Here is a 27,578-nt window from a genome sequence, read left to right on the forward strand (position 1 = left end):
CTTTATTTTGGCAGTCGCCTGTATGTTATGTGCAAGAGTCTGCAAGAATATACCTTCAAAGTTTGTTCTTCTATGTGTTCAGATAGAAGCTAAGCATGACAGCATTAACTCTGCCACTGTACCTTTCTCCCATGCACGCTCCTCGCTCTCTGACCCACAGTCATTGGTCTGACTCCAGATCAGTGGAAACGTATGGTCGTACACAGTTCCCCCCTCGCCCCCCTCTGATTTAGCCCCTGTAGAACAGAAGTAGTCTATTGTCCTGTTAGTGATTGAAGTGTAACCCTAACCTTAACAATTTATCCCCCTCTCCTACCTCTGTGCTCCAACCCCTCTCCTCTATCACTCTGTCATCTCTACTATCTCTAATACCCCCCTTTCTTTACTCTCATCCATCTTGTATTATTCCTACCATATTATACTTTTTTCTTACTTGACCCCTTCCCATTTCTGCCTCCATTTTATTTCTATCCTATTTTGATTTCATTACATCATGTTTCTCTTGTGACGGACCCATTTTTTTTAAACAAATGTTTCTCTATTTGGTGAATCTGTTACCCCACCCTTCCTCCCTCCAATCTCCCCCCTTTCCTTTGCTCTCCTCCTCTTCCCCTCCTTTCCTCCTCTCAGTTCCTGTGCTCGCTCTGAGATATCACTGGATGGCTTTGCGGAGTGCCCCCCGCCCCCAGTGCCAGTGGTTCTGCGGGGGGCCAGGGAGCGCCTTACTGTGGAGCTGAGGGACCGCCACGCCCCCCTGGCCGTGATGGAGAGCCTGTCAGACGCTGAGTCCCTCTACAGCCTGGACTCCCGACGCTCCTCAGCTGCACTCAGGGGCTCGCCCATGCTGGGGTGCCTCCCCTTCCAAATGAATGCACCCATCCCTGAGGAGAACCCCTCTCTCAGCTCCCGCACTGAGCTGCTGGCTGCCGACTGCCTCTACCAGGCCACCCCAGAGCACGAGCTGGGAGAGGCAGGACCTTACTTCACTCCTCTGGGGTCCAGCTCCACCCCAGACTACTCCATGCGCCTCTCCCCTTCCACTCCGCACTACAGCGGCTACCACTCCCCAGCACCACTGGCCCAGAGTGTTATAGGTCAGCCTTTCACACAAAAAGAGCCTTGTGCCGCCCCATGCCATCAAATGCCTGGCGTTTACAGCCCGGGCAGCACCCCTAATGCTCCCCTCAGCCCACAGATCAGCCATGGGGAGGAGGAGGGAGTAGAAGGAGAAGGATGGGAAACCGAGACAGGAGAGTCACAGCCCTCCTCCTCCACTCCTCCAGCCCAGCTGTCCAACGGCAACCCTAGTCAGGCAGTGCTGGAGTTTGCACAGTACCTGGACTCTCTCTTCAGGCTGGATGGCAGTGGCTCACCGCCTCTGGAGTTGTCTGACGGGGAGTCTGAGTCCGGTCGGGGGTCGTATGGTCAGGGAGAGGGTCCAGGGGAAGAACAGAGGGGGGACGAAACACAGCTTCTGGCTCGGGCCACAATGGAGCCTAACCTGGTCCCCAAGCCCCCCCGTACCTTTGCTGGATCTGCTGACCCTTCCTCTGGCATCTCCCTCTCACCCTCATTCCCTCTTTCTTCCTCTGGTGAGCTCAATGACCTCTCTCCCGCCGACGGAGCACCTCCTCCCACGCACTCACTACGAACCTCCATTCCCTGTCCCCACCCTGAAGAAAACTCACTGGCGTCTATGGTATAGTGGCCCACTCAGTCTCTCCATGACTCTTTCTCTCTCCTCTTTCCTTATTCCGTTGCTGCATCTATCTGATATTAAAGTATCACTGAACATGCATGCGATGGAATGCAATCTGCTATGCTGTTACAGTACCTTACAAAGACATGACATGGCAGACCATAATGAATAAGACTGAGATGAAAAACTCTTGTTCCATTTTCAGGTGTCAAAAGCTGTGTATAGCATTTTCACTACTATTGTAATAATACATTTGAATCTCTGTCTGCATGCCAGGGGCCTGTGCTGCTTTGGGGTGAATAGCCTCACCACTGACTGTCATTCCAACACACACTATCTCACTCACATCAACACATGGTAGCATTACAGCCATGCAGTGACGTGACTTTATCAAATGGGAGACAACTGAACAGGGATGAGGAGGAGTTAGACACTAGGTAGGGTTTGCATTGGCACATAACCACAATTAACTTACCCTCCTCCCTTATCAGCTCCTAAAGCTTATTCATCTTTAATATCAGGAAAGTAAAAAAAAACAGAGACAGATGCTGAACAATAGAGAGGAAAGAGAGAGAGAAGACGTTATGGTTTGTTTCTCAGGTCTATCAGGAAATGACAGTGTGGAAGAGAAGGAGTGTAGATCATAGATAATTAATGTGTCTTAAAACAGTGATTGTGACAAATGTTAAGAATGTGGTTTTTGGTCTTTGGTTGTCTTTTATAGCATGAGAAAGGTAGTATCCATTTTTTTTACAGAAATCACTCGTCAGTCAGCAACTCTTACTAACATGCCGACCATCTAACACACATCAAAATGCACAATTTGCCCCCTTTTTGCCAAATAATGTATTGCCAAATGTATTTATAAGATGTGATATTGTTTATGTTTGTGAAATACTGCAAAATGTACACTCACACAAAACAAAGATACAGGTTTCAAGTTTAACTCAGAGAGGAAGAAGATACATATTGGTATCGCTCCCTTTAATAGCCAATCAGTCTATTCCCGTTCAAACTGTGTTAAAACGCCCTGAAGAGAATGAGGAAGCTATCCCTACAATACTGCCATGGCACATATCTCCCACAACATGTCTCTCTCCAACTGTTTGTACCAAGCCAATTATGCTATTTAAAAAACCATGATATGCACTGTAGGAGATCATTCCTCTTAAAGGGGTCTTGCTGAGGTACACAATTATGTCAATGACTTCTAAGTCTTTGTTTCCCTTTAAACTGGTTAATCTCAAGCATATTGGGGTTGAACTGGATGGGTTGTAGTGCCCACTTTCACTACATTTTACTAAAATATGTGGCAAACATATTTAATATCAGTTGGGTTGTATTGGTTGGATCATACATACTACATTATTTATTACTGTTGTTTCTTACTATTATTGCTATTATTGATGGTATTATTATCCTTATTATTACTCTTGTAACAGTTTGGTTTGCTTTCTATGAGTTTGCTTTCAGTTGTTGGGAAAGTCTGATTTAATTTCAGCCGACTCTCTCAAAATAAGGGAATATCTCTGTGGGAAAATATCTCTGTCCAAGAGAAAAAGTAATGGGGGTCAACATCACAGGAGGTTGGTGGCACCTTAATTGGGGAGGATGGGCTCGTGGTAATGGCTGGAGTGGAATTAGTGGAATGGTATCAAACACACAGTTTCTATGTGTTTGATTCCGTTCCAGCCGTTACTACGAGCTGTCCTCCCCTCAGCAGCCTCCACTAGCTGCCATGGTGATGGCAGAGAGACAGACTCTATAATAGGAAGTGGGGTCATTACAGTGACCTCTGATACAATACAGCCATTCTGAAGGGGTCACTGTGGTGACCTATAGAAGCTGTACTCTTAGAAATGACTTTGCTGTGGTTTCACTCAACAGGCCTCACTCTGTGGCCAGATTACAGTTTGACACCACACAAATCCATGCTCTCACAGCAGTCTCTACTTTGCCAGCACAGTATTGAGCAACCAGTGTGAAATAGCTTTGCTGCAGTGGGTCACGGCCCAGTGTAGGCTATATCAGCATCACCATAGGAAGTTGCCACAGTACCTTTTCACCATGACATGTACAGCACTGTCTTCTTTGTGTCATTATTTATATGCAGATGTCTTGTTTCCTGTCTTTGTAAAAATTTAAAAAAAAAAGATTAAATGAAAATAGAATAAGGTAGAAAATGACTGTATTATGATAACAGGTATATTACAAATCTATAACAATATTGACATATATAGAAAAAGTACAAATGTATAAAAAAAGGAATCTATTTAGTGAGAAAGATCTATATGACAGATTATTGGCAGAATTTAACAGAATTGATAAAAACTGATTTAGAAATTGGTCTGTGTTGAAAGATAAATAATTCAATGATGTCTTGTCCATGTTGACCTGGTTTGCTACCCTTCCCTTCCTGTCCCAGATTGAGAATGTATTTAACCCCCGCCACCCCTCACTGCCTGTAATGGAATAAAGCAAAACCAATTTGAAAGAAAATTACTTTGAACTTTTTTCAATGTCATTTCTATTTGCTAACCTCTCAGCAGGCTGCACATTTTGAGCTAGATAGGCCTACCATAATGGTGGTTATGCAGTGAGAGAATAGTGGGAAAACATTGGTAGCAACTTACATAACTGCCCAAATGTCAGCTGGCTTTAGTTTGAAATGATGTAGGCCCTATCTGGATGTCTGACATAATGCTTCCATTGATTGCACATTCAAGTAAATATTTACATGTAAATTATAAAGTAATATTTTGTTAATTGTATACTAATGGACCCAGTATATAGCTTAGTATATAGCTATTTCATGCCAGGTTATAGCTATCCATTCACATAATAATTAATTCAGTGGAGAAAAACAACGCACCTTGTGAAAGATCAATCTGAATGCTACTGGGTGGTTGTGATGATACTCCGCCGTAGTAGGTGGCACTATAGCCAGTGCATGCAGAGTAGCCTACGGGTTTCGGGCAGGCGAAGAAGAGTTCCAGTTCCGGAAATCACATCATCGACACGATAACATCAACATCGTTTTATTAGCTAGCTACCTAACGTTAAAAATTATTAAAAGTATACATTATTGGATTGCCGCTTAGCTAAGAAGAGGGTATGAATTAACCGTTTGGGATCGACTTCTCACCGGTCAAGCGTGAAGGTAAGTTTACTGATCAAATCTAGGTCTGTGCTCGCTGGTTAAACCTGCTAGCCAGCTAACGCGTAGTAGCTAGCTAAGCTTGAAGCTGGCTACTTGCTTTTACTTTTCAAGATTTCGGTTTATCATGAAAGTGTGATGTTAGCTAGCTATATACACTATAGATGTTTGGTATTTTTCCCGTGGTATTTTATAATAAACGCCGACTTAACTAGTTGGTTTTAGCGAATCCATTAAGAAATCGTTGAACGTCAATGTAGCTAACGTTAGCTAACTAGCCATCCAGTCTGCTAGCTAAATTGAGTTTACTAATGTGCTGCCAGAGTATTTAAGTTATATGGTTTGCTACATTAGCTAGTTGTTCAGTTTGGCCTGTTGTCGTTAGCTAGCTTTACCTCACTAGAATCCCTTTGATTGGCATACTGGAATGCCTTTGATTGACAGCTAGTGTTGTAAGCGGTCACTGGGTTAAAGTCGTTATGTAGTTTTGTATAACGAGAACTGCCTGGCTCGTTTAGGCAAGGCCAATTAACGTTACAGTAACTTGTTTATTTCTTGCTGTAACTCTGACAGTGGTCCAAAATGGCTTAATTTTCTCTAGGAGAGGAAGCCATTTTAGACTGATACATACCCTGGCTGTGTGTCAACGGACCAGGAGCCATGCTAATATTTCTCTCTCTCTGTGGTTGAATGGTCAGGCTCAGCATGTGCACGTCAGGAAAGTACAGTTCACGGGGCCCAGCTCTGATTCCACGGATGAAGACCAAGCACCGCATCTACTACATCACCCTGTTCTCTGTGGTGCTGCTGGGACTCATCGCCACAGGGATGTTCCAGTTCTGGCCACACTCCATCGAATCAACGGCAGACTGGAGCCTGGACCGACGCAGCGTGCACGATGCACCTCTAGTCCGACTGCCTGTGTCCAACCCTATTCCTGAGAGAGGGGACCTTAGCTGCCGAATGCACACATGTTTTGATGTGTATCGATGTGGCTACAACCCTAAGAATAGAATCAAGGTGAGCCTATTCTCCATCCATCACACACCACAAATTACAGATATGTGTACTTTGTTTTATCTGCTATTCTTGGTCTCTGAACCTTGTCTTTTTAACCACATGATTGAAGGATGTTATAAATCAAACAGCAGTATAGTGGACCATCAGAAATGACTGTGTGTGTCTGTCTGGCAGGTGTACATCTATCCTCTGCAGCGTTTTGTGGATGAGGTAGGAGTGCCCATCAGCAGCACAGGCCTGTCCCGAGAGTACAATGACCTGCTCAGTGCCATCTCTGACAGTGAGTTCTACACTGACGACGTCACCAGGGCATGCCTGTTCGTCCCCTCTATCGATGTGCTCAATCAGAACTCTCTGCGCATTCGGGAGACTGCCCAGGCTCTGGCCATGCTCCCCAGGTAACCTTTCCTGCACACTGCTCGGGTTGCACTGTTATCTCCTCCACCCCAAAGCTGGGAATTCTCTCTTCATATGTATTTATCCTTCTTTACCCTCTCTGTCATTCTTCCTCTCCCCTCTCTCGTCTACTACATTGATCTATCCACCCATTTCAGATATCTAAGTGCACACATTTGAAGGTTTTTGACCCCTAAAGATGTATGTTTCCAGGTGGGAGAAAGGGATGAACCACCTTCTGTTCAACATGTTACCTGGAGGACCTCCAGACTACAACACAGCCCTTGATGTGCCAAGAGACAGGTAACACTAATAAACCCAGCACAGAAAAAAGAAAGTCAATTACAATTAATATAGTTGGATAAACTCACATTTTAGTTTTTTGGTTCATCAATCAACCTTGACTTCCAGCTAATATTGTTTGTTAGCAGAGTTGCTACCAGGCATATTTTGTTCTACCGAGACCACCACTAGAGGGAAGCATGGCGTTAACTTAGCTTTCAGTTTTCCTTACATGTCCTTAGTCTGATGTTATGTTCAGAGAATTGTTTTTTTGTTTTTTTTTTGTTAAGTTGACTCATAGTTTTCCCCCTCCATTTTATGTAGTTTAACTTGACTAGATAATCCAGATTCAATTTCATCTTTTATCTCCAACACAACTACAGAACTTGCATATAATTACAGGGTGGCTTGAAAAATATTAAGCTAAGAAGAAAGTAGTACTTAAAAGTAGTCCAGAGATGACAGAACCTCTAGCGGCTTTGAGCGGGCAGACATGCCTAATCTCCTGGTATTTACTGCCACAGAGAGAGGCCATGTTTCCCAGCCTTGCTCTTGGCCGCTCACTCCTTTTGGGTGGAAAAGGTGGGTTTTATGAACAGAAAGCCCTGAGACGATGAACACTTATCTGGAGCTGTAGGGAATTTCCTGGGCTCATCCAGCTGTGCTCCATTTGGCGTGGGGCCTCATCAGAACCAGCTGTGTGTGTATATATAGGCCTGTGTGTGTGTGAGTGAGGTTGTGCTTGCATGCACAGGTAGGACGCCATAAAGATTGTTCATCAGTTCTCATTTAACTATTACATTCACAGATTTACAAAAGGATGAAGTTTAGGCAGCCTCCTTTTGTTCATGCGAATACTTCTCAAGATCGTCATGTTACTCAATAGCGTTGTTAAGCAGATATGACAAGAAACAGCCAGGGCATATGCACATCTGTCATGTATTGTCTTGCAGCAAAGTTCTATATAGCTGTCTCTTCTCTCCGTCTTAAGTATGTAAGCCTATGTGACAGTGGTGTAACATTGGATACGTTTTGTGTGTGTGTTCTAGGGCTCTGCTTGCAGGGGGAGGCTTCTCCACGTGGACCTACAGGCAGGGTTATGACGTCAGCATCCCTGTGTACAGCCCTCTGTCTGCAGATGTGGAGCTGCCCGAGAGACAGCCTGGGTGAGCAGCAACACCACCGCCACCCTGGTTCAGCACCTAGCATAGGGCTCTTATCACTTCCTCAAGCAAGACAACAGGCATCCTCACTTCATGTGATAGTGGGAACATTTGTGAAGTTATCTTGTCGAGTCACCATCATCACTCACAGTTTTCCATTATTTCTAATGTTGTCCCGGCTGCAGGCCCCGGCGCTACTTCATCCTGTCATCTCAGACGGCCATCCACCGTGAGTACCGGGCAGAGCTGGAGAGGCTGAAGGAGGAGAACGGGGAGGCCCTGCTCCTCCTGGACAAGTGCAGCAACCTCTCTCAGGGAGCTGCCTCAGCTAGGAAACGCTGCTACAAGGGCCAGGTGTTCGACTACCCCCAGATCCTCCAGGTGAGACCCACACAGAGACCCTCTACCGTTCAGACTAGACTAACATGTACACACACTTGTAGACATTATACAGCTTAGGGGGAAATGTTTAACATAGATCTGCATGGCCATTATCAGACTTTAATGCATTTAAAAGGGCTCTGCTCAGCTGTGTAGGTCAACTCTAAGAGTTAGCAGTATATTTATGTGGGTAACTTAATGCAGGGTATACCTGGGAAACTCTACAGCAATATCTGTGACAGTCAGTCAACCGGTGTGCCTCTGCACTGTCTGTCTGCTCAGAGTGCATCTCCAGCCCATCCCTGGCCTGTCTAGACAGGAAGTGCGCTTATCATCTGGTCTGGGTGCAGCGTGGCCGCACATCTGGCAGACGTCCCACCAAGGAGAGGGCCTGGAAGGGTGGAGGTTGTGGGAGGGGTGTGGTGGCAGAATCTCAGTGAAAGCACCCCCCTTATCCTCCACCTCTGACAGTGGAAAGGTTTGCCAGAAGTGATGCCTGAATTTTAGAGGAATATTTAGGGTTGCCTGCTTTTATCCTTTTTAACATCTGTAAGTAGTCCACCATAACATTGCCCTCCCCACCCTCAACTCTTCCATATGGGAGGCAACCTTGACAGTTCATGCAGTCATTTTATCAGACTCTGACCAAACACAAGCTGCCCACTAATATTGTGTTAGTCTGTTTTTGACCCGTCTAAGCTTCCTTATTTTGGCGACAGCTATGTCATAAAACCATGTACCTTTGATATGTCTATGATACCTTGTGGTAATCTGTGTTGTCTGTGTTCCCCAGGAGTCGTCGTTCTGTGTGGTGCTGCGCGGGGCTCGGCTGGGACAGGCCACCCTCAGTGATGTGCTGCAGGCTGGCTGTGTCCCTGTCATCCTAGCAGACTCATACATCCTGCCCTTCTCTGAGGTCCTCGACTGGAAGAGGTACGCTAAAGACACCGCTCATGATCTCACTCCAACCAACTTCAACACATATATCAGCATTACATTTCCTGAGCTCGTATTGTGATTTCTGATCTAGTTTAATACCAGTGGATGTTTTTGCCATTGACATAGAGACTGACTGATATTTTTCTTTCTTTGTTTTGTGTGTGTGTATTGTACAGGGCATCCGTGGTCATTCCAGAGGAGAAGCTCCCAGAGATGTACACGATCCTGAAGAGTATCCCTCACAGGCAGGTGGAGGAGATGCAAAGACAGGTAACAGTCAGATCACATATTTTCTTCAGCTAACATTCAAATAGACTGAATCCCTTTGCTGGGGATTTTTTATGCACATACAGTGAGGGGAAAAAAGTATTTGATCCCCTGCTGATTTTGTACGTTTGCCCACTGACAAAGACATGATCAGTCTATAATTTTAATGGTAGGTTTATTTGAACAGTGAGAGACAGAATAACAACAACAAAATCCAGAAAAACGCAAGTCAAAAATGTTATAAATTGATTTGCATTTTAATGAGGGAAATAAGTATTTGACCCCCTCTCAATCAGAAAGATTTCTGGCTCCCAGGTGTCTTTTATACAGGTAACGAGCTGAGATTAGGAGCACACTCTTAAAGGAAGCCTTAAAGTTTGTTACCTGTATAAAAGACACCTGTTCACAGAAGCAATCAATCAATCAGATTCCAAACTCTCCACCATGGCCAAGACCAAAGAGCTCTCCAAGGATGTCAGGGACAAGATTTTAGACCTACACAAGGCTGGAATGGGCTACAAGACCATCGCCAAGCAGCTTGGTGAGAAGGTGACAACAGTTGGTGCGATTATTCGCAAATGGAAGAAACACAAAAGAACTGTCAATCTCCCTCGGCCTGGGGCTCCATGCAAGATCTCACCTCGTGGAGTTGCAATGATCATGAGAACGGTGAGGAATCACCCCCAGAACTACACGGGAGGATCTTGTCAATGATCTCAAGGCAGCTGGGACCATAGTCACCAAGAAAACAATTGGTAACACACTACGCCGTGAAGGACTGAAATCCTGCAGCGCCCGCAAGGTCCACCTGCTCAAGAAAGCACATATACAGGCCCGTCTGAAGTTTGCCAATTAACATCTGAATGATTCAGAGGAGAACTGGGTGAAAGTGTTGTGGTCAGATGAGACCAAAATCGAGCTCTTTGGCGTCAACTCAACTCGCCGTGTTTGGAGGAGGAGGAATGCTGCCTATGACCCCAAGAACACCATCCCCACCGTCAAACATGGAGGTGGAAACATTATGCTTTGGGGGTGTTTTTCTGCTAAGGGGACAGGACAACTTCACCGCATCAAACGGACGATGGACGGCGCCATGTACCGTCAAATCTTGGGTGAGAACCTCCTTCCCTCAGCCAGGGCATTGAAAATGGGTCGTGGATGGGTATTCCAGCATGACAATGACCCAAAACACACGGCCAAGGCAACAAAGGAGTGGCTCAAGAAGAAGCACATTAAGGTCCTGGAGTGGCCTAGCCAGTCTCCAGACCTTAATCCCATAGAAAATCTGTGGCGGGAGCTGAAGGTTCGAGTTGCCAAACGTCAGGCTCGAAACCTTAATGACTTGGAGAAATCTGCAAAGAGGAGTGGGACAAAATCCCTCCTGAGATATGTGCAAACCTGGTGGCCAACTACAAGAAACATCTGACCTCTGTGATTGCCAACAAGGGTTTTGCCACCAAGTACTAAGTCATGTTTTGCAGAGGGGTCAAATACTTATTTCCCTCATTAAAATGCAAATCAATTTAAAACATTTTTGACATGCGTTTTTCTGGATTTTTTTGTTGTTATTCTGTCTCTCACTGTTCAAATAAACCTACCATTTAAAATTATAGACTGATCATGTCTTTATCAGTGGGCAAACGTACAAAATCAGCAGGGGATCAAATACTTTTTTCCCTCACTGTATAGGGATATGCCAGGTCGCAGTTGTAAATGAGAACTTGTTCTCAACTGGCTTACCTGGTTAAATAAAGGTAAAATAAAATGAGAAACTCTTTATAGAGTTGTAGTAATAGTCTATTTCCAGATGAATAAACCTCAGGAGAAAGTGCCTCCTGCCCTCTCAGGTTAAGTTAGTGTGAAGGCGGGGTCAAAGGAGTTGTGACTTTCACGCTCCCATTCCAACCTGTGCCTCACTGTCAGCCCAATGGAAGCCATAACACAGGCAGTCTGAAGCGTTAGACAGACATGTTGTAATGAGCCCTTAGGACTGGAGTTTCTGTCCTGTTGTCAGTTTGGATTGTCTCCTCATGTTCCCAATCTTGATTAAAAAGCTCTTATAAAGGTTCTTCAGTGTTAGTTTCAGTCGCAGCCAAATCAATGACAAGTCCCCTCTTTTCACTGGTCCAACTGAGCCTCAATAAACAGAAGTGAAAGCCCTCTGAGAGAGTTCTGCACGTCCAAGCTGTTTCTCATTCCCTTGTATCAACGCTAGTCCATTTACCAATTAGACTGGCCAAACAGACATATTAGACCCACAGCTCAGAGACCCTGTTGGAGTTCTTTCATTTGCCCTGCCTAGAACATGGCTTCCCTTGGGGGCCGCCTCCTGTCTCTGTTGCTGTGTGGATCTGAAATGCTTATCCACTGCTCTTAGTGTTTCTGTCAGTCTGTGTCTAGGGCTTGGAATTTAGCTATGATATGTGTAATCAGTTGTCTTCCATAGCTGCAGGCATGTCAGGAAAGGGTTCTCATTAGAGATGAGGACTGATGATAAGGGGGAGGATTTTAGTTTGTTTGGGTTAAAACAAATACTGATAATAAACATTTTATCAATTCACTGGAGATCAGAGGAACACAACAAAATTATATTGGTCTGAGTTGAGTAGTGAGTACATCTTAAGCCAGGGGAATGTGAGGGGTAGGTATGTCACTGTGCCGTGTGCGTGCCTGTGGCCCCTGCAGGACTGACGGGAGGAGGGTGTTGGAGCCCGGCTCAGGACGTGGAAGGGTGGGGTGGGGCCGGAGCACAAAGGCCCATCTTATCCAGGATTTATGGGGTGCTGTAGAGCCCATTCCATATCAGTCCACACCTGCACACATCTGGAGAGACTCCTCACTCACATTCACTGGCTGGAGAGGAGAGGACACTGGGAATCACTGAGCTGGTCCCCATAGTATAGACAACACATTGTCAACTAAAACTCATTTTGACGTGTGCAATATTATGTAGTATGTTGTTGTTTTTTTTAGGACATGATTTTCTATATTAAATATGTTTTATAAGAGCTGTAGGGACATAATTTTTTTCCTGATTGATCTTATTTAAGAGCTGAAGTGAAGTATTTACTGACTGTCCAACAGAGGGCCTAACTAGTCTGATTTCACACGCTGTCCTCTTCAATCCTTTCTGGGCTTAAAAGGTCTCTGACCATATGTCTAGTGTGCCTAAAATACACATAGGCTGCGTTTAGACAGGCAGCCCAATGCTGATCTTCTTTTCACTAATTGGTCTTTTGACCAATCACATCAGCTGTGAACAAGATCTGATTTGAAAAGATCTGATGTGATTGGTCAAAACACCAATTAGTGGAAAAAAAGATCAGAATTGGGCTGCCAGTCTAAACGCAGCCTTACTCATGACTCCATGTCAGCTTTGATTGACTATCTGTATGATTTACTAAGTCCTCAATTGAAGGATAATTGGGTAATTGAGGAGACATTCTGTTAACTTATACAGGGCCTCACAACTAAGGTCAAATATAGAAACTCCTAATCCATCAGTAGCCAGCAGCATCATTTCAGGAGATAGTTTTTTTTCTTCAAAATGTGATGTGGTAGCATCGACATAGGTCCCAAATTGTGAGCTAAGTGCTTAACAGCTGCTAAATGTTAGCGGTGGTCAACTGCATTCCTGTGAGCCTTGTTTGGTTCAGACCCTAGGAATAGAATACGTGCATGCTTTGTTAGATCAGTACAGCTAAAATGAGTACTTCTCAATCACAGGGCTGCAGCTATAGTACCAAGCCTAATGTAAACCTGTCTGAACCCTCCCTGTCTAAAAGGAGTTGACAGACAGCAGAGTATAGCTAGAGAAAGAGATGGTAGACTGGGTTGTTCCCTTGACCCTGGTCCTGAAAGTCTGGCATCTAGTTTGGTTTCTCAGTCACACAGGAACCACTATTGATGATCAGTTGAGTGTCATCTTGGTAATACTACAATGTCCTCCTAAGCAAGTTTGTGCTAAACAAAGAATCGTTGACATGACAATTTTACTTTTACCCGATTTATATCTTATTAAGAGGCGCTAGTAATTACATTTATTTTAGTTGCAGTAGCAAAGGTTAGTCAAATCAGTTCTGAATTCATGGATGTTGTTTATGGTCCAAGTTCAAGCACACCTCAAAGAGAATTCAGCCTACTTAGCCCAGCGAGGTATGTTAGAGGAAGGGAACGACAGTGCTGCAGTGAAGCAGACCGCTCTGCCCTTTTCCTCTCCTCCTCTCCTGTGACTCCGTCTCTTCTTCTCTCCTCATAAAAATTCCTGCAGGCGCTGGGGCAGGGCCTCTTGGGCTGGAGCAGTTTGCTTTTTGCCTCCTCCCAGTCGGAAAGGGAACTTTCATCACTGGCTGATTTATGGGCCGTTGTGGTCCCCCTGAGATTAGAAAGTCATTTTGAATACTCCTCACCCCCTCCATAAAAAAATAAAAGCTGTTTTTGTATTTCTCTAGTGTTAAAGGGGACTAAGGGCTGGAGTGGGGGCTGGTCCCTTCTCGTGTGCCGCTGAGAGCTCTCTGTAGACGATACGACAACAAACACACCAGTCAATAGGACGAGCTGCTCCGCTGCTATGAAGGACAGAGCCCTGTAGCCAGGCCAAGACTACCACAGCTCTAGCAAAACGGTGGGCTCATTGACTAAGCTGTAGCAGCCTATGCTATCACTGTTGTTGTTGTCCATTCCTCTCTGGATCCTCCTCTGTTCCTAATCCCAAACAGGGGAGAACCTCTTCAGCTGTGGGTGTTATTCTCACCCAACAAATATGCTACAAATATCTTGAGTTTCTGGCTGTGGGAATAGTTTCCAGGGTGTGCTCTGGCTAACCATTCAAATGTCTGTTGGAGTTGAGGGGTCCAGTATCAAATCAAATCAAATTTTATTGGCCACATGCGCCGAATACAACAGGTGCAGATATTACAGTGAAACGCTTACTTACAGCCCTTAACCAACAGTGCATTTATTTTTAACAAGAAAGTAAAAATAAAACAACAACAAAAAAAGTGTTGAGAAATAAAGAGCAGAAGTAAAATAAAATAACAGTAGGAAGGCTTATATATACAGGGGTACCGGTGCAGAGTCAATGTGCGGGGGCACCGGCTAGTTGAGGTAGTTGGAAGTAATATGTACATGTGGGTAGAGTTAAAGTGACTATGCATAAATAATTAACAGAGTAGCAGCAGCGTAAAAGGATGGGGTGGGGGGGCAGTGCAAATAGTCCGGGTAGCCATGATTAGCTGTTCAGGAGTCTTATGGCTTGGGGGTAGAAGCTGTTGAGAAGTCTTTTGGACCTAGACTTGGCACTCCGGTACCGCTTGCCGTGCGGTAGCAGAGAGAACAGTCTATGACTAGGGTGGCTGGAGTCTTTGACAATTTTGAGGGCCTTCCTCTGACACCGCCTGGTATAGAGGTCCTGGATGGCAGGAAGCTTGGCCCCAGTGATGTACTGGGCCGTACGCACTACCCTCTGTGGTCTAGACGTTGTGTTTACAGGCTGCTTAACAAATAGCGCCCCGCTTGTTAAAGAGTGCTGCACTCAGTGTCACCTAAGACCTGTCAGAGGTGGAGTCGGGGTCACACTGACATGGCGCCTCCTGGCAGGAGACAGTTCTGTTTTAAGGATCAGTAACTCTTATGGGCTCCTCTCCCTCCATAGCTGTCCCTTGATGTCTCTTAATGGATCAGTGGGAGGGGAGCACCAGGGACGCTGGGGTGCTGCCTGGGGATGGTGTACTAGTAACATCTGCATTGAAATATGATTGACTGCTAGGCTACACCTTCCCCTCTGGTACTGTAATGCTCCTTGTTGTTACCATGGACTGGTAGTGAATTGACTAAAAGTACATTTCTGATGCACAACTAGAGGTAGATGCGTACGTAGTTTGCATACATCTTGGATCAAACGTATTATAGTCCCAATGGGCCTATCTATATTGCCTTAGGCAGGGGTTCCCAACCAGGTTTAATAGGACCCGTATGGGTACTTGGCCTATCCACAGGGGGTACTTGAGAAGACTTATGAGACCATAGGCTTACTGGTCAAATGCACATGAGGGGGTACTTCAGGGGAACTCTGGGCAGAGCAAAATTCAGTTGGTGGTACAGTAACCGAAAAAGGGTTGGGAACCACTGGCCAAAAGGTTGATATTTGGCTGCACTGTGCTTTGAAAGGCAGGTGAGCTGTAGAAAGTATTGGCCTGCTGTAGGACAGATGATGTTAAAGAGATTCTAACCATCTAGAACAGTCCTTCCTGTTCTCGAGTCACAGGGATGCCTTTTGAATGCGTGTGTTCAAGGACATAACAGCTTGTTTATTTGTCCAGAGTCCAGACCATATGTTTTTATTCCAATAACAACTCTGTCCTTCTCTCTCCTCAGTCCCGCTGGTTCTGGGACGCTTACTTCAGCTCCATGAAGGCCATCGGCATGACAACGCTTCAGATCATCAATGACCGCATCTACCCCTATGCTGCACGCACCTACGAACAGTGGAACAACCCCCCTGTGGTGGTGAGTATACCTCTCGTTGGTATTTCTTTAAAGAGTGGAAAGATGTGTTCAACATGATTTGATACATCAAAAGTCTTACACTGGAGCCTGCTATAATCTATGCCCCTCTAGCCTACACCATTGATAATGTTATTGTGTTTTACTGTGGTGACCCACTGAATCTTCTTAGACATATGAGTCATATTTATGGGGGTGCAGTCTGCAGTGTGTGGTATTGATGTGTGACCTGACACTACGGTGCTGGCCTCACAAAACAGAAAAACACAGTGACCGACTCCCACAGTGGCAGATATGAAACAGTTTTCCCAGCATGCTGTATTTCCCTGGTAAGTCTTTCCCAGAGTATTGGCCGAGTGGCAGGGCAGCTTCCTCCTCTTTATAGCGCCCTCTCTCCACACATGTAGCCTAGCCTAGTGGTCTTTGGCTGCTTGGTAAACACCCAGTACTGCTGAAACAGCCAGTGAGTTTGTGTCAGCAGTTCTGTACTGGGAGGATGCCTCCAGTGCGGTGAAAAATACGTGCCTTAGTGTTTGAGTCATTGTGTGTATGTGCGTGAGAGAGAGAGAGAACACTGTTTAAGGAGAATGGAGGGCGGCGCTGCATGTGGTGTCTTTGGGGACTGCAGCACACACATTCTCCTTAAACAGTGTTCTCTCGCTCTCTCACGCACGTGTGTGTGTGTGTAACCTCTCTGTGGTTGTGGGAGTGTGGGGATGCAGACAGCTTGGCTCAGCTACCACCTCTCAGGGGCTGTTAATCAGCCCAGCCTGATCTGCTGCAGTCCCCAAAGACACCACATGCAGCTCCGCCCTCCATCTATCCCTACCTCCCTCTGTCTGTCTGTCTGTCTGTCTGTCTGTGGGGTAGAGAAGGGGGGCCCATGTTCCTCCTTATTGGACAGGCCTACCCAGTCCTACCAATGGTTGGTGATATGTGAGCCAGTCAGGTTATGTTGGTCTGAACAAGTCAAGTCACACTGACTCTGACTAAAGTTATGTTTACAATGCTTGGCTTCTCAGAGTAATTCAAAGCTCTACAACACTTTAGGACTAAGGACTTTTTACTCAAGCAACTGCTCAATCACAGCCAGTATTGCCTTTTTTTTGGAGCGGGTAGCTGGTTAATCAACAGTTACACTTGACATTACCCACCTCTCTCTGTCAGAAACTCCTGTCTGCTTTTTTTCCCAACTAATCGTCATCATTTATGTCTGCTGTCTCGGTCCCAGCGCACAAGAGGTTAATTGTGCAGGGCCACAGACCCATTACCATTCCAATGCTGGAGAAGTGCTATCTCTACGTATTCAGTGGAAACACGTCGAGCAGAATTGGAACAGAACACTAAATAAATCAAGCAGGTTTTTTTTTTCTCTGCTGTTCTGTATCCTTCGTTCGGGGTCATAATTGAAAGCACATTTCACAGGCTCTTTGCTAGTAGCAGTGCCTTTAGAAGGGTTGTCAGGCTAGGGTGGGACAGACGGGCTGCTTTTTGTTTGGCAGTAGTGGGCATAGTTGTAAGACAGGTAATCCTGTTCCGCCTTTGAAAGGTGGTTGAAGGTTTTTAAGATACTTTGTATCTTAGGGGTCTTTCATATCAAATTGGTTTGGAGTGGGGGGTTTTCTGAACTCTGGCACTTTTTCGCTCTTAGTTCGGTTCGTTTGGACTGGTGTGAACCCTCCATGCTTGGGAGTGCTCTAAACAACGCATCGTGGTTTGCTAAAAAAACGTGGTCTCGGTCCAATTAATTACACCTTTCATAGTAATGAATATTCATGGTAAATGGGAACTGATTATTTATTTAGCTTGACCTTTGGTTTCTAGAGGACATCTAACATTTCCATTTAGGCTAAGTCGGGGCTTGTTCAGTGGTTTAAATGGGCCAAGAAACCTGGCCAGACAATTCCTTCACTGGCAGAGAGCAGATGCCTGCACTGTGAATGTGCTCATATCAGGACTCTTGAGAAGATGTGAAGGCTGCACTATCTCTGCTTCTCCTAATCCCTGGTAGGCAATCATCACTCACATTATTCTGATCCAACAGTTTTCTGTCCATCAGCTTCAAAGTCCAGGGATGGAATTCAAATCTTTCTCAATAGAACCAACCGGCAACCTCACTTCGATCTGGGTTCCATTTTGGCCTTACTCGCTGTTTTGACACACGCATGCATACATGTATGTGCATCCACACACACACACACACACACACACACACACACACACACACACACACACACACACACACACACACACACACACACACACACACACACACCACACAAATCAAAGGCCCCATGCTGGCTAGATGGACTTGCTGCCAGTCATCACTGGAGCGGCTGTTAGGAAAGGGAAAGGGGGATAACTAGTCAGTTGTACAACTGAATGCATTCAACTGAAATGTGTCTTCTGCATTTAACCCAACCCCTCTTACTCCCACTTCACCTTGGGAAATCATTTGTTATTGAGTAGAAAACACTGTGTTTGTCCAAAACATTCAAATGCCACGTTGGTCTAAATGCTGCATTATGAGGATGTTTACATGGATTTGCGTTGATCTACTTTTCCAAACACTACCGCAATAATGTGTAGCCTAAATCCCCCAAATGGCTGCATGTTTCCGTTTGTGGAAATTGAGCATTGGAACCAGTGAACTCATTTTAACTGAGCTAATTAACATCGGAGAAGTGGCTTTCTTTCTTTCATCCTGTTTCTTTCATTTGACTAATGACTTAAGTGGTCCCTTTCCTCATCTATTCATCTCACCACTTATGTGTCACCGTGTTACTTTCATTATTTCCCCTCTGCTTGTATGTAAGTGTCACACCACCACAGAGACGTTTCCATTTGCTAGTAAAGTTGTTATTGATTTTTATTGGTGAGGAATGACTGATGTAGGGTATATAGGGTGACCATGTTTATGGTGACAGACATGGCGGACGCTGTTGGAAGAGCCACAGAAACACCAGTCTGTTTGGAACCACCTGCCTACAGCAGAACAGAGAAGCACTTCAAGAAGCCCACAGTTTTATTTCAAATCTCCATTCCCTCCCTATGAGGTTAGAACATCTCTCTAGTGGCAGGTCTGGAGGCTATGGGGGGCCTTTGATACAGTTGATTAAGTCAGCTGCAACCTCCTTTATTTGAGAATGCTACTGTTGTAGTGTTTGACAGTTAATTAAGGGTTAAAACCACATAATAACATAATGCTACTGCTATCAGAGAACGGAAGCGTTGAAGTTGACACTGTAGATGATCTAACCTGCATTGTAGGCCACTTTAAGCTGCTGCAGTGAGTCCCTTCTGTGTCGCATGTCCACAAATTGTTACTGTTGTGTAATCACATTACTCAAAATGTCATTTGTTGTCTATATGTTAGTTTAGAGGACTGGATTGAGTGTATCTCTTTGTCTCCCCGTGTGTGTGTGTATGTCTCCTTGTGTGTGTCACTGCATCAGAGGGCTCTCTGCACTGCCACTATTTATTTTACAGCGTCACTTGATCTAGGCTAGGGCCTGTGCATCTTCCACAGTTAACGGGCCATTTTAAGACGGGGCCAGGAAGAGGAGCCAAGTCCCACACTGGCAGTAGACAGCCGCCGACACCGTTGCCTACGTCCCCCTCTCTCTCCCCTGCCCCGCTAGAACTCATCTGGACCCCTGCTGCATGGAGCTCACCAGAGCTTCATGATAAAACACCCTTATAACATCCCAAAGGAGCAGTGTAGAAACTGCAGTAGGGGCCAAGACTGCCACTTCTTCGAAATCGTAAAAAAATCTATTGCCAAGTCATAGTGTGTGGACTCAATTTACACACGTACCTGAGATGAGGGTGGAGCCTCGCATGCAAAACGTAATTGACTGCTCTTTGTCTGTCGTCTGTCTGTCTGTCTTACACACTCTCTAAGCTGTGCTCCTGAAGCAGCTCAGCTACCGCTCGGTTTTTATAGTGTGCTTGGCATTCCAGACCACTTCTCGCTGGGTGCCTGGCATTCCCGGTTGTGAGTCTATTAATCTTTAAAATAAATGAATAGATGATTCCTGTTCCCTTGTAAAACCATCGTCTGGAAATCACTGCAGGTGACCTCACTGCTGAATCAAGCAATGGAAAACGTGCCACGGGCCAGGATGGCAGACAGATGAAGCTAGCTAGGCATACGTCTGCATTGTAGGAGACTGATTCTAAACTTTGCTTTTGTGTTTATTCTCTTGTCCTCTGTAGAAGTGGTCGAGTGTGAACAGCCCCCTGTTCCTGCCTCTCATCCCACCGAGGTCCCCAGGGTTCACTGCTGTGGTGCTGACCTATGACCGCATCGAGAGCCTCTTCCGGGTCATCACTGAGATCGCCAAGGTTCCCAGCCTGGCCAAGCTACTGGTGGTGTGGAACAACCAGAACAAGAGTCCCCCTGACGGTGAGCCCTAGGCTGTATTCATTAGCGCACACTGTAGCATAACATTTTGCTACAGAACACTTAAGAAAATTTTTTTTATTTTTTTTGGAAAGGTTCAGGTAGTGCCTCTCCATTTTTTTTTTTAATTTATTTTAGTCATTTAGCAGACACTCTTATCCAGAGCGACTTACAGTTAGTAAGTGCATACATTATTATTTTTTATTTATATTTTTTTATACTGGCCCCCCGTGGGAATCGAACCCACAACCCTGGCGTTGCAAACGCCATGCTCCGACTGAGCTACATCCCTGCCGGCCATTCCCTCCCCTACCCTGGGCCAATTGTGCGCCGCCCATGGGTCTCCCGGTCGCGGCCGGCTACGACAGAGCCTGAATTCGAACCAGGATCTCTAGTGGCACAGCTAGCACTGCGATGCAGTGCCTTAGACCACTGCGCCATAAATGTTATTCTGTTTGGTTTCTAGTGAATACACCCCTGATTCTGACCCTCCCTTCCCTATACTGTTCATTAAAAACCATTATTGATTCAAATATTAACCTTAAACAAGCACACCAGCAATAGGAGTTTACATGAGTTAACCTTTTCAGTGACAACGATGATGCCATATTGGATATTCAACAATGGGACATTAGTGTTCTGTCAGATTGCCTTACTTCATAGCTACCATAGAGTCCAAATCAATGTTATCTCTGTTTAGAGATTGACTAAAGTTGGCAGATCGATACACACAAGGAATGGGAAAGTGGCTGAACACTCCAAGTTAACTGCCAACTTGATGAGAGAAGAAGTGAAGGTTATATCACCATGCCATTGTTTAATACCCAAAATGGAGCTCTTGATGTGTACCAGATGAGTGATAACGGCTTCAGCAGCCAAGACCCATCTCTCCATAAGTTTAGACACTGAAAAGCATGACATGCTCGAGGCTGGAGCCAAACCTCTCTCTGGCTTTGCTTCATGTTGAGAATTAGGAAACTGGAGCAACTCCGTGGCATGTTGCCACCAGTCGGACAGAAAAAAATCCCCCTACCCACCCCACTCGGTGCTGCAGCAGCAATCTCATTCTAACCTTCAGATGTCAACAGGTCTCCTCGGTACTGGCAAGCCAGACGACGTAGAGGCCTTTCATTCATGTTGATATACTGTCCTCTTACACCACACCTACAGACACTCCACTTCATCAAACAGAGTGCAGTGTTCTGCTAGTGCTGCCTGTCTGTCCTACCGCCACAGCCCTCATTTACAGCCCATTAGAGATGTGTCAGAGTAAGCTGATATTAGTCATTATTTATGTGGCTTTCGCTCTAATGATTCCTCTTAACGAGGCGATTAGGTATGCAGCTGTTTATGGCGCCCCTTATCACTGACAGCTCAGGGGACGGCAGGGAGAGAGCAGGGAATTAAATCTATCCTCTGCATAGAGTTGTGTAATGTAATGAAGCAGCGGGCCACTTTGAAGCTCCCTCTAATGGCCCAGTGTAGCCTTTGATTAGAGGCGTCAGTGGAGCCTGGCTGGAGCTTTGTGACCCATTAGAATTAACAAGGGGCCGTTCACGGGTCAACTAGGGGCCTTTGCTTGGGATGAGGACGGATTTCCTCCTCATCCTCACAAGGCCTGATTGTGTTTATTTCAAGCAGCCCTAAGCTGCCTCCTCAAGTCCTGCACGTTTGGCATTTTAACAAGGTGCTGCTGGCAGCTTAAGTCTTAGAATTGTATTATTTTATCTTAGTGCTCTATGTTGGACTTTATCTTCTGCTTCTGACATGCACAGAGATTGTACTGTTTGGTTGTCATGATTAACTTGATAGTTTATTTGTTCACTCATACAATCTTAGCGTTATGACCTGAAGTGACCTGTTTTTCACATCGGTCTAAGACCGTCATGAATGTCGAGTGAGTGCGTGTCTCTATCATTCTTCCACTATCCTCCCTCCCCTCCATCTCGGTCTGTTTCTCATAAACAGCTAACCCTGCCCTGGCTAGTTGGGAGTCCCCTAATAGCTGCAGTGCATGGAGACGGAGGTAACTACAGTAGAGATGGGGACTGCAGCAGGATTCTGTTCTTCTATAGTGGAGAGGATCTCTGCTGGTTAGCCCTGGAGAAGTCAGAAAAGTAGATGGGCTTCCAGCAGCCAGAAAATGTTGTTTCAGTTTGTGTGTTCAAACCGATACCAAAAGAAAAGGCCAGGCTCAGTCTGTACAATCAGAGCTAAGCTAATAACCTCTGTTTGGTGTTTTCCCCCTGCACTGCGGGGGGGAGCGCTTGAATATATCACAGCAGTTCTCTCGTTGACAGTTTAGTGTGGAGTCGGTCAGTTGGGAGCGCCGCCTGCCTGTCAGACCCCAGTTAAAGCCTTAATGGGGTGACACATTCTGTCTGACACTGCTCCGTGCCATGGACACTTCCCAAGCTCACTAAACACTACTTTTAAAAAAGCTAACTTTGTTGCTCTGCCTTGAGAGGAATCTTGGTGTGGTCAGGCTTGCACATGATTCAAGTTGGCGTTGCGATTCAAGTCAGTGATTGTAGTTTTACTGCTAGCACACTGTTTTCCACTAGGATTGCCATTTTGAAATGTCTCCCTTGATGGCAACCCAACTCCACTCATCTCCAACTGAAGTCTAGATGTTAGTTTGACCTATAAAACTGGCAGTCTAATTTGATGTGGTAGGTGATGCAATATACAGTATACTGTCAGATTTGGAATGTGAGGAAATCATTTTCATAGTTAATGTCTTGCAGCTTTTCAAGGATCACACAGTGTTAACTGACCCATTTGCCAAGGCCTCCATTGCATTGATAGTATGGATTTTATATGACCTGTCTGTACAATGTAGGCGTATCTCACTCATATTCCCATTGTCTCTGTCCCTCTGTTAGAGTCTCTATGGCCAAAGATTGGCGTACCTCTCAAGGTGGTGCGCACCAAAGAGAACAAGCTCAGCAACCGCTTCTTCCCCTACGACGAGATCGAGACGGAGGCTGTGCTGGCCATCGATGACGACATCATCATGCTGACGTCTGACGAACTGCAGTTTGGCTACGAGGTGAGAGAGAGGATACTCTGTATCTCGCCTGGGAGTTTTCACCCCAAATGTTTGACCTTGACCTTGGGCTTAGTACATTCATACTCCCTTGATGGCAGGTCAACGCTGGCCACTTAGAGATGACCCCAGAGTTTAAACTCATCCAGGGAGCTTAAGTCGGCCTCCAGTAGTGGTATATGGGCTGCCTGGGACTGGAGATGTGTTTGATGTGTGATGGATGGTGACAGGCCAGAGCTGATGCTGTCCATGACTACAGCCCGGCCTGGCACTCACCTGAAGGCATTTAGGACCTATTGAGACAATTGAGGACAATTTGAGGATAATGACATGAAATGAGAGGCAGGTTGCTGTGGGGAAGGAAGTCTGTCTGGCTCTACTGCCTCTCGCTGGGTCCAATAGCAGGACAGGCTGCTGGCTGCTGGGCTCAGGTATCCAGTCTCCACACACTGCTCTGCCCATCACAGACAGGGCATGTAGCCTTCATCTCTTTACAGAGTGAACCTTGGGGCTCAAAGAATCTCAGTGATGGCGGTCTTCTACACTACCTTGGTTGGGGGGGGGAGGTAAGAGAGAGGAGGCTACTTGGAACGTTTTTAGTGTTGCCTAACTCCAGTAACTTGTAATTTTCCCCAAATTACTGGAAAACCTGGGAATTTGGGGAAAGTTACCAATTTTGCCACCCTAAAGGTATGTGTCTAACCATCTCTTTCCCCCGCCATCCCCCTCAGGTGTGGAGGGAGTTCTCAGACCGGCTGGTGGGGTACCCGGGTCGGCTCCACCTGTGGGACCATGAGATGGGGAAGTGGAAGTACGAGTCAGAGTGGACCAACGAAGTATCCATGGTTCTGACTGGAGCAGCCTTCTACCACAAGGTTAGCCTCAGACAGAACCCCCACCTCCCTCTGTCCCTCTGCCATGCCCAGTATATGGAGGGGGGCGGGGTTAGGTCACAGAGAGAGAGAAAGAGCAAGCGAGAGAGAGAGAGAGAGAGGGAAGAGTCATAGGTGAGGTTAGGTTATCTGTCTCACCGTCAACCAAAAGCTCTCCTTTTGATTCAAAGCAAATACTTCTGAGAAAACACATCCCTCTATTCAAAGGCATTCTGCTAAGGCAGAGGTTAGACTCATTTATCATATCACGAGTGAGTAGGATGACATAAAAATGTTTTAAATGTATTTCAGTATTTATCTGCATTAATGCCGTTTCCACTGCTTGCTGATTTTTGATGTTGAGTGACACTGGCTTCTTTCCTTTCCAGTACTTTAACTACCTGTACACGTACAAGATGCCAGGAGACATCAAGAACTGGGTGGACGCCCATATGAACTGTGAGGATATCGCCATGAACTTCCTGGTGGCCAACATCACTGGCAAAGCCCCCATAAAGGTACAGTACAGTGCACAACGTTCTCACACCACCTGAACACAACAGTCCTACCCAACCCATTATGCTGACATTAGGTCATTAGGGGGTTAAATTCAATATTGGATGTTCACCAGAGCTATGGCTTGCATCCCAAATGGCATTATTTTCCCTATAATAGTGCACTACTTTTGACCAGAGCCCTATGGTCCCTGGTCCAAGTTAGTGAACTTCCTAGTTAATAGGGTGCCATTTGGGATGGAGCTATGTTACTATATCAGTAGGAGCAGTACTAAAACATACACCACATATCAGGAAGCTGAAGGCCATAACTCCAACTCCACAGAGGTGGAAACGTCCCCAGAATGCAGCAATATTTGGTTTTACAGTCCCGTCCTGACAGAGGCTCTGTCTCTGATCAGTTCTCACCCCTCTGTGCCCCCCGATACCTCCCCAATGCAGTGACCGTGTCCAGGTGCACAAGCAGCCCCTAAAGCCCAGCCTTAACCTCTCTTATCTGGGTGTCACTGACTGCCACTCCCCCTCCGACAATGTTTTTCTAAGCTCACCAGGGCTCACTTACCCCAAAGCAATGCCTACTCCCTCCCTCTCTCTGTGCCTGCAGTAGGCTAGCCCCCCACCCCACATATCTCCCACATGTCCTCCTCAGCACTGATCTCCAGTCTGGAGTAAGATGGACTGGTGGGGTGGGTAAGACGGAGTAAGGCCATACATCACCCCTTTAAAGAGCATACAGCTGTTTCTTCTCGGCACGCAAGCAGCATGCCCTGGGCTTTAATGACCACTCAGGTATACAGCAGCACAACATCCTCCCACAACCCAATTGCCCTCAATCACACTCTGCTGCTACAACCACTGCTGGACCTGCTTTCAAAACTAGCATGACTTTATCTAATGGGTTTATCAAATTCTAGTGGAGTGCGACTTAAAGGGATACTTCGGGATTTGGGCAATGAAGCTCTTTATCTACTTCCCCGGAGTTGGATGAACTCATGGATACCATTTTTATGTCTCTGTATCCAGTATGAAGGAAGTTAGAGGTAGTTTCGCAAGCAAATGCTAACTAGCATTAGCGCAATGACTGGAAGTCTATGGTATCTGCTAGCAATTGCGCTAACGCTAGTTATCAACTTCCTTCAAACTGCATGCAGAGACATAAAAATGGTATCCATGGGTTCATCTGACTCTGGGGAAGTAGATAAAGGGCCTCATTGCCAAAATCCCGAAGTATCCCTTTAAGCAATACTATGATGGTTATGGACTTCTCTCATCAGCACAGGGATTTGATCTCCACACACAGTAGATGCCGTACTGTACGGTTTTTAGTTGCGTAGCAATTGGGGAATGGTAGATTAACAGATTGTAAAGGTCACTGTCCTGGTTCCATTTAGGTGACCCCAAGGAAGAAGTTCAAGTGTCCTGAGTGCACAGCCATTGACGGTCTGTCCCTGGACCAGACACACATGGTAGAGAGGTAGGTCCTGCACTGAGCATGCTCATCACCTAGCAACTCTAGAAATTGTGTGTATATGCCAAATCAATATTCATAGAGGAAGTAGTGGATTTACAATATCTGGAGGTGTTATTTTTCTGTGGTTGATTGCCTGAAATTGTTAACGCCGCTAACTTCTGTTCACTTCTCCAGATCGGAGTGCATCAACAAGTTTGCGTCGGTGTTTGGCACCATGCCCCTGAAGGTAGTGGAACACCGTGCAGACCCAGTCCTCTACAAGGACGACTTCCCAGAGAAGCTCAAGAGTTTCCCCAACATCGGCAGTCTCTGACCGGACAGGGCTGTGGCCCAACAACCCCCAGACACCCATACATACCCAGCATCTAGTTCAGGGGAGACATAAACTCTTATATCTCTGTCATATAGAACTATCTGGAAGGTTGTTGTTGATCTCTGTAGGGTGGTGTGGGGGTGGGAGCCTGTATTGTTACCTTTCCTAAAGACTGGTTTGTAGTGGCTGTAAGTCACTCTGGATAAGAGCGTCTGCTAAATGACGAAAATGTAAAATGTAGTGAAAGTGGTGAGAGGTGAGGGGTGTGTGCTCATTGGTTGACTGGACAGAATCCACTGCGCTGGAGATGAATCCACTGTGCGACTGAGAGATGACTAAGCTATGGCCACCATTACTACTGTATTAGAGCCAGAGGCCCCGTGGGCTCTTTGGCTGATCTGGGATCAGTGTATATAAATCACAGCAGTGCTAGATTTTAATGTAGCATGGTGAGTCAGGAACACTGTCTGCCAAGCACATGGGGGAGGGGGATGTGTAATATGTTGAAACCCCATAGAAATAATATATCCCATGTCATTTATCTGATGAATTTTTTAAATGATAAATAGATGAAAAACAAGCTAGTGTTAGAGGGTGCTCTCGACAAAGATCATTTCATGGCATGAGCTATTTAATGTGGTTAGTGTGAGCACTGCAGAGGTGCATGGTCAGCTTTCTCTGCATAGAGGACATATTGCGAATAATATGTACACAATATATATTTAATGCCAATTGTTCTACTGCTAACACTTTTCAAAAGAATGACCGGTATCTGGACATTTTAATTACTTTTTTTAAGTGTTGTGCTGCATAATATCTAAACTATTGCAGTAACATCTAGTCTGGTATAGTAGTGAAGCTACTTTAATTAATGTGGTGACATTGGACTGTCTGCTTCATGGAGATGTCTCTTTTTGTTTTATCCTACTGTTAGAAGTCTGTGTAGGCTTGCTCATCTCTCCTAGCGTTTCAAGTTCAAGTCAGCACACACTTTTTAAGATGTCAATATTGCCTTTGTTTTAGTTTTTTACATTCATAAGAATTGTTTGTGATAAATGTGTCCCAAAATATATATATATATATATATAATTACTTTGTAAAGAAATTGACGAAATACATGCTAAATAAAGATAATGTTTTTCATA

The 27,578-nt window shown here is 45.6% G+C and overlaps 2 protein-coding genes across 5 annotated transcripts in view; both read left to right on the plus strand.

The window, feature by feature from the left end:
* dagla (diacylglycerol lipase, alpha) overlaps window positions 1–4,201 on the plus strand; it is a 40,013-nt gene extending 35,812 nt beyond the window's left edge. For all 3 annotated transcript variants that reach the window (XM_045215283.1, XM_045215285.1, XM_045215284.1), the window contains one exon: window positions 631–4,201. In XM_045215283.1, the coding sequence (XP_045071218.1) occupies window positions 631–1,705 (1,075 nt within the window). In that variant the 3' untranslated portion in view covers window positions 1,706–4,201. The remainder of the gene's footprint in view (window positions 1–630) is intronic.
* A 489-nt stretch (window positions 4,202–4,690) lies between these two features.
* Window positions 4,691–27,578, plus strand: LOC123484718 (exostosin-2). Of its 2 annotated transcripts, XM_045215289.1 has the most exons (15): window positions 4,691–4,859; window positions 5,555–5,876; window positions 6,051–6,274; window positions 6,486–6,575; window positions 7,604–7,720; window positions 7,903–8,098; window positions 8,892–9,031; window positions 9,214–9,307; window positions 15,680–15,811; window positions 20,027–20,216; window positions 23,099–23,265; window positions 23,994–24,137; window positions 24,524–24,652; window positions 26,041–26,123; window positions 26,295–27,578. In XM_045215289.1, the coding sequence occupies exons 2-15, from the start codon at window positions 5,562–5,564 to the stop codon at window positions 26,431–26,433; spliced, it is 2,160 nt and encodes a 719-aa protein (XP_045071224.1). In that variant the 5' UTR covers window positions 4,691–4,859; window positions 5,555–5,561; the 3' UTR covers window positions 26,434–27,578. The 2 variants fall into 2 exon arrangements, with proteins under 2 accessions (XP_045071224.1, XP_045071222.1); XM_045215287.1 differs by lacking the exon at window positions 4,691–4,859 and having other exon boundaries at window positions 5,547–5,876.

The sequence above is a fragment of the Coregonus clupeaformis genome, unplaced genomic scaffold (assembly GCF_020615455.1).
Source record: "Coregonus clupeaformis isolate EN_2021a unplaced genomic scaffold, ASM2061545v1 scaf0417, whole genome shotgun sequence".
NCBI classification, from domain to species: Eukaryota; Metazoa; Chordata; class Actinopteri; order Salmoniformes; family Salmonidae; genus Coregonus; species Coregonus clupeaformis.

Bases quoted from the DNA above. Each gene is read 5' to 3' on its own strand.
- LOC123484718 (XM_045215287.1), top strand. From the start codon at position 5,547: ATGGTCAGGCTCAGCATGTGCACGTCAGGAAAGTACAGTTCACGGGGC. The intron at 6,275-6,485 runs GTAACCTTTCCT...GTATGTTTCCAG, and splicing joins GCTCTGGCCATGCTCCCCAG to GTGGGAGAAAGGGATGAACC. The intron at 20,217-23,098 runs GTGAGCCCTAGG...TCCCTCTGTTAG, and splicing joins GAACAAGAGTCCCCCTGACG to AGTCTCTATGGCCAAAGATT.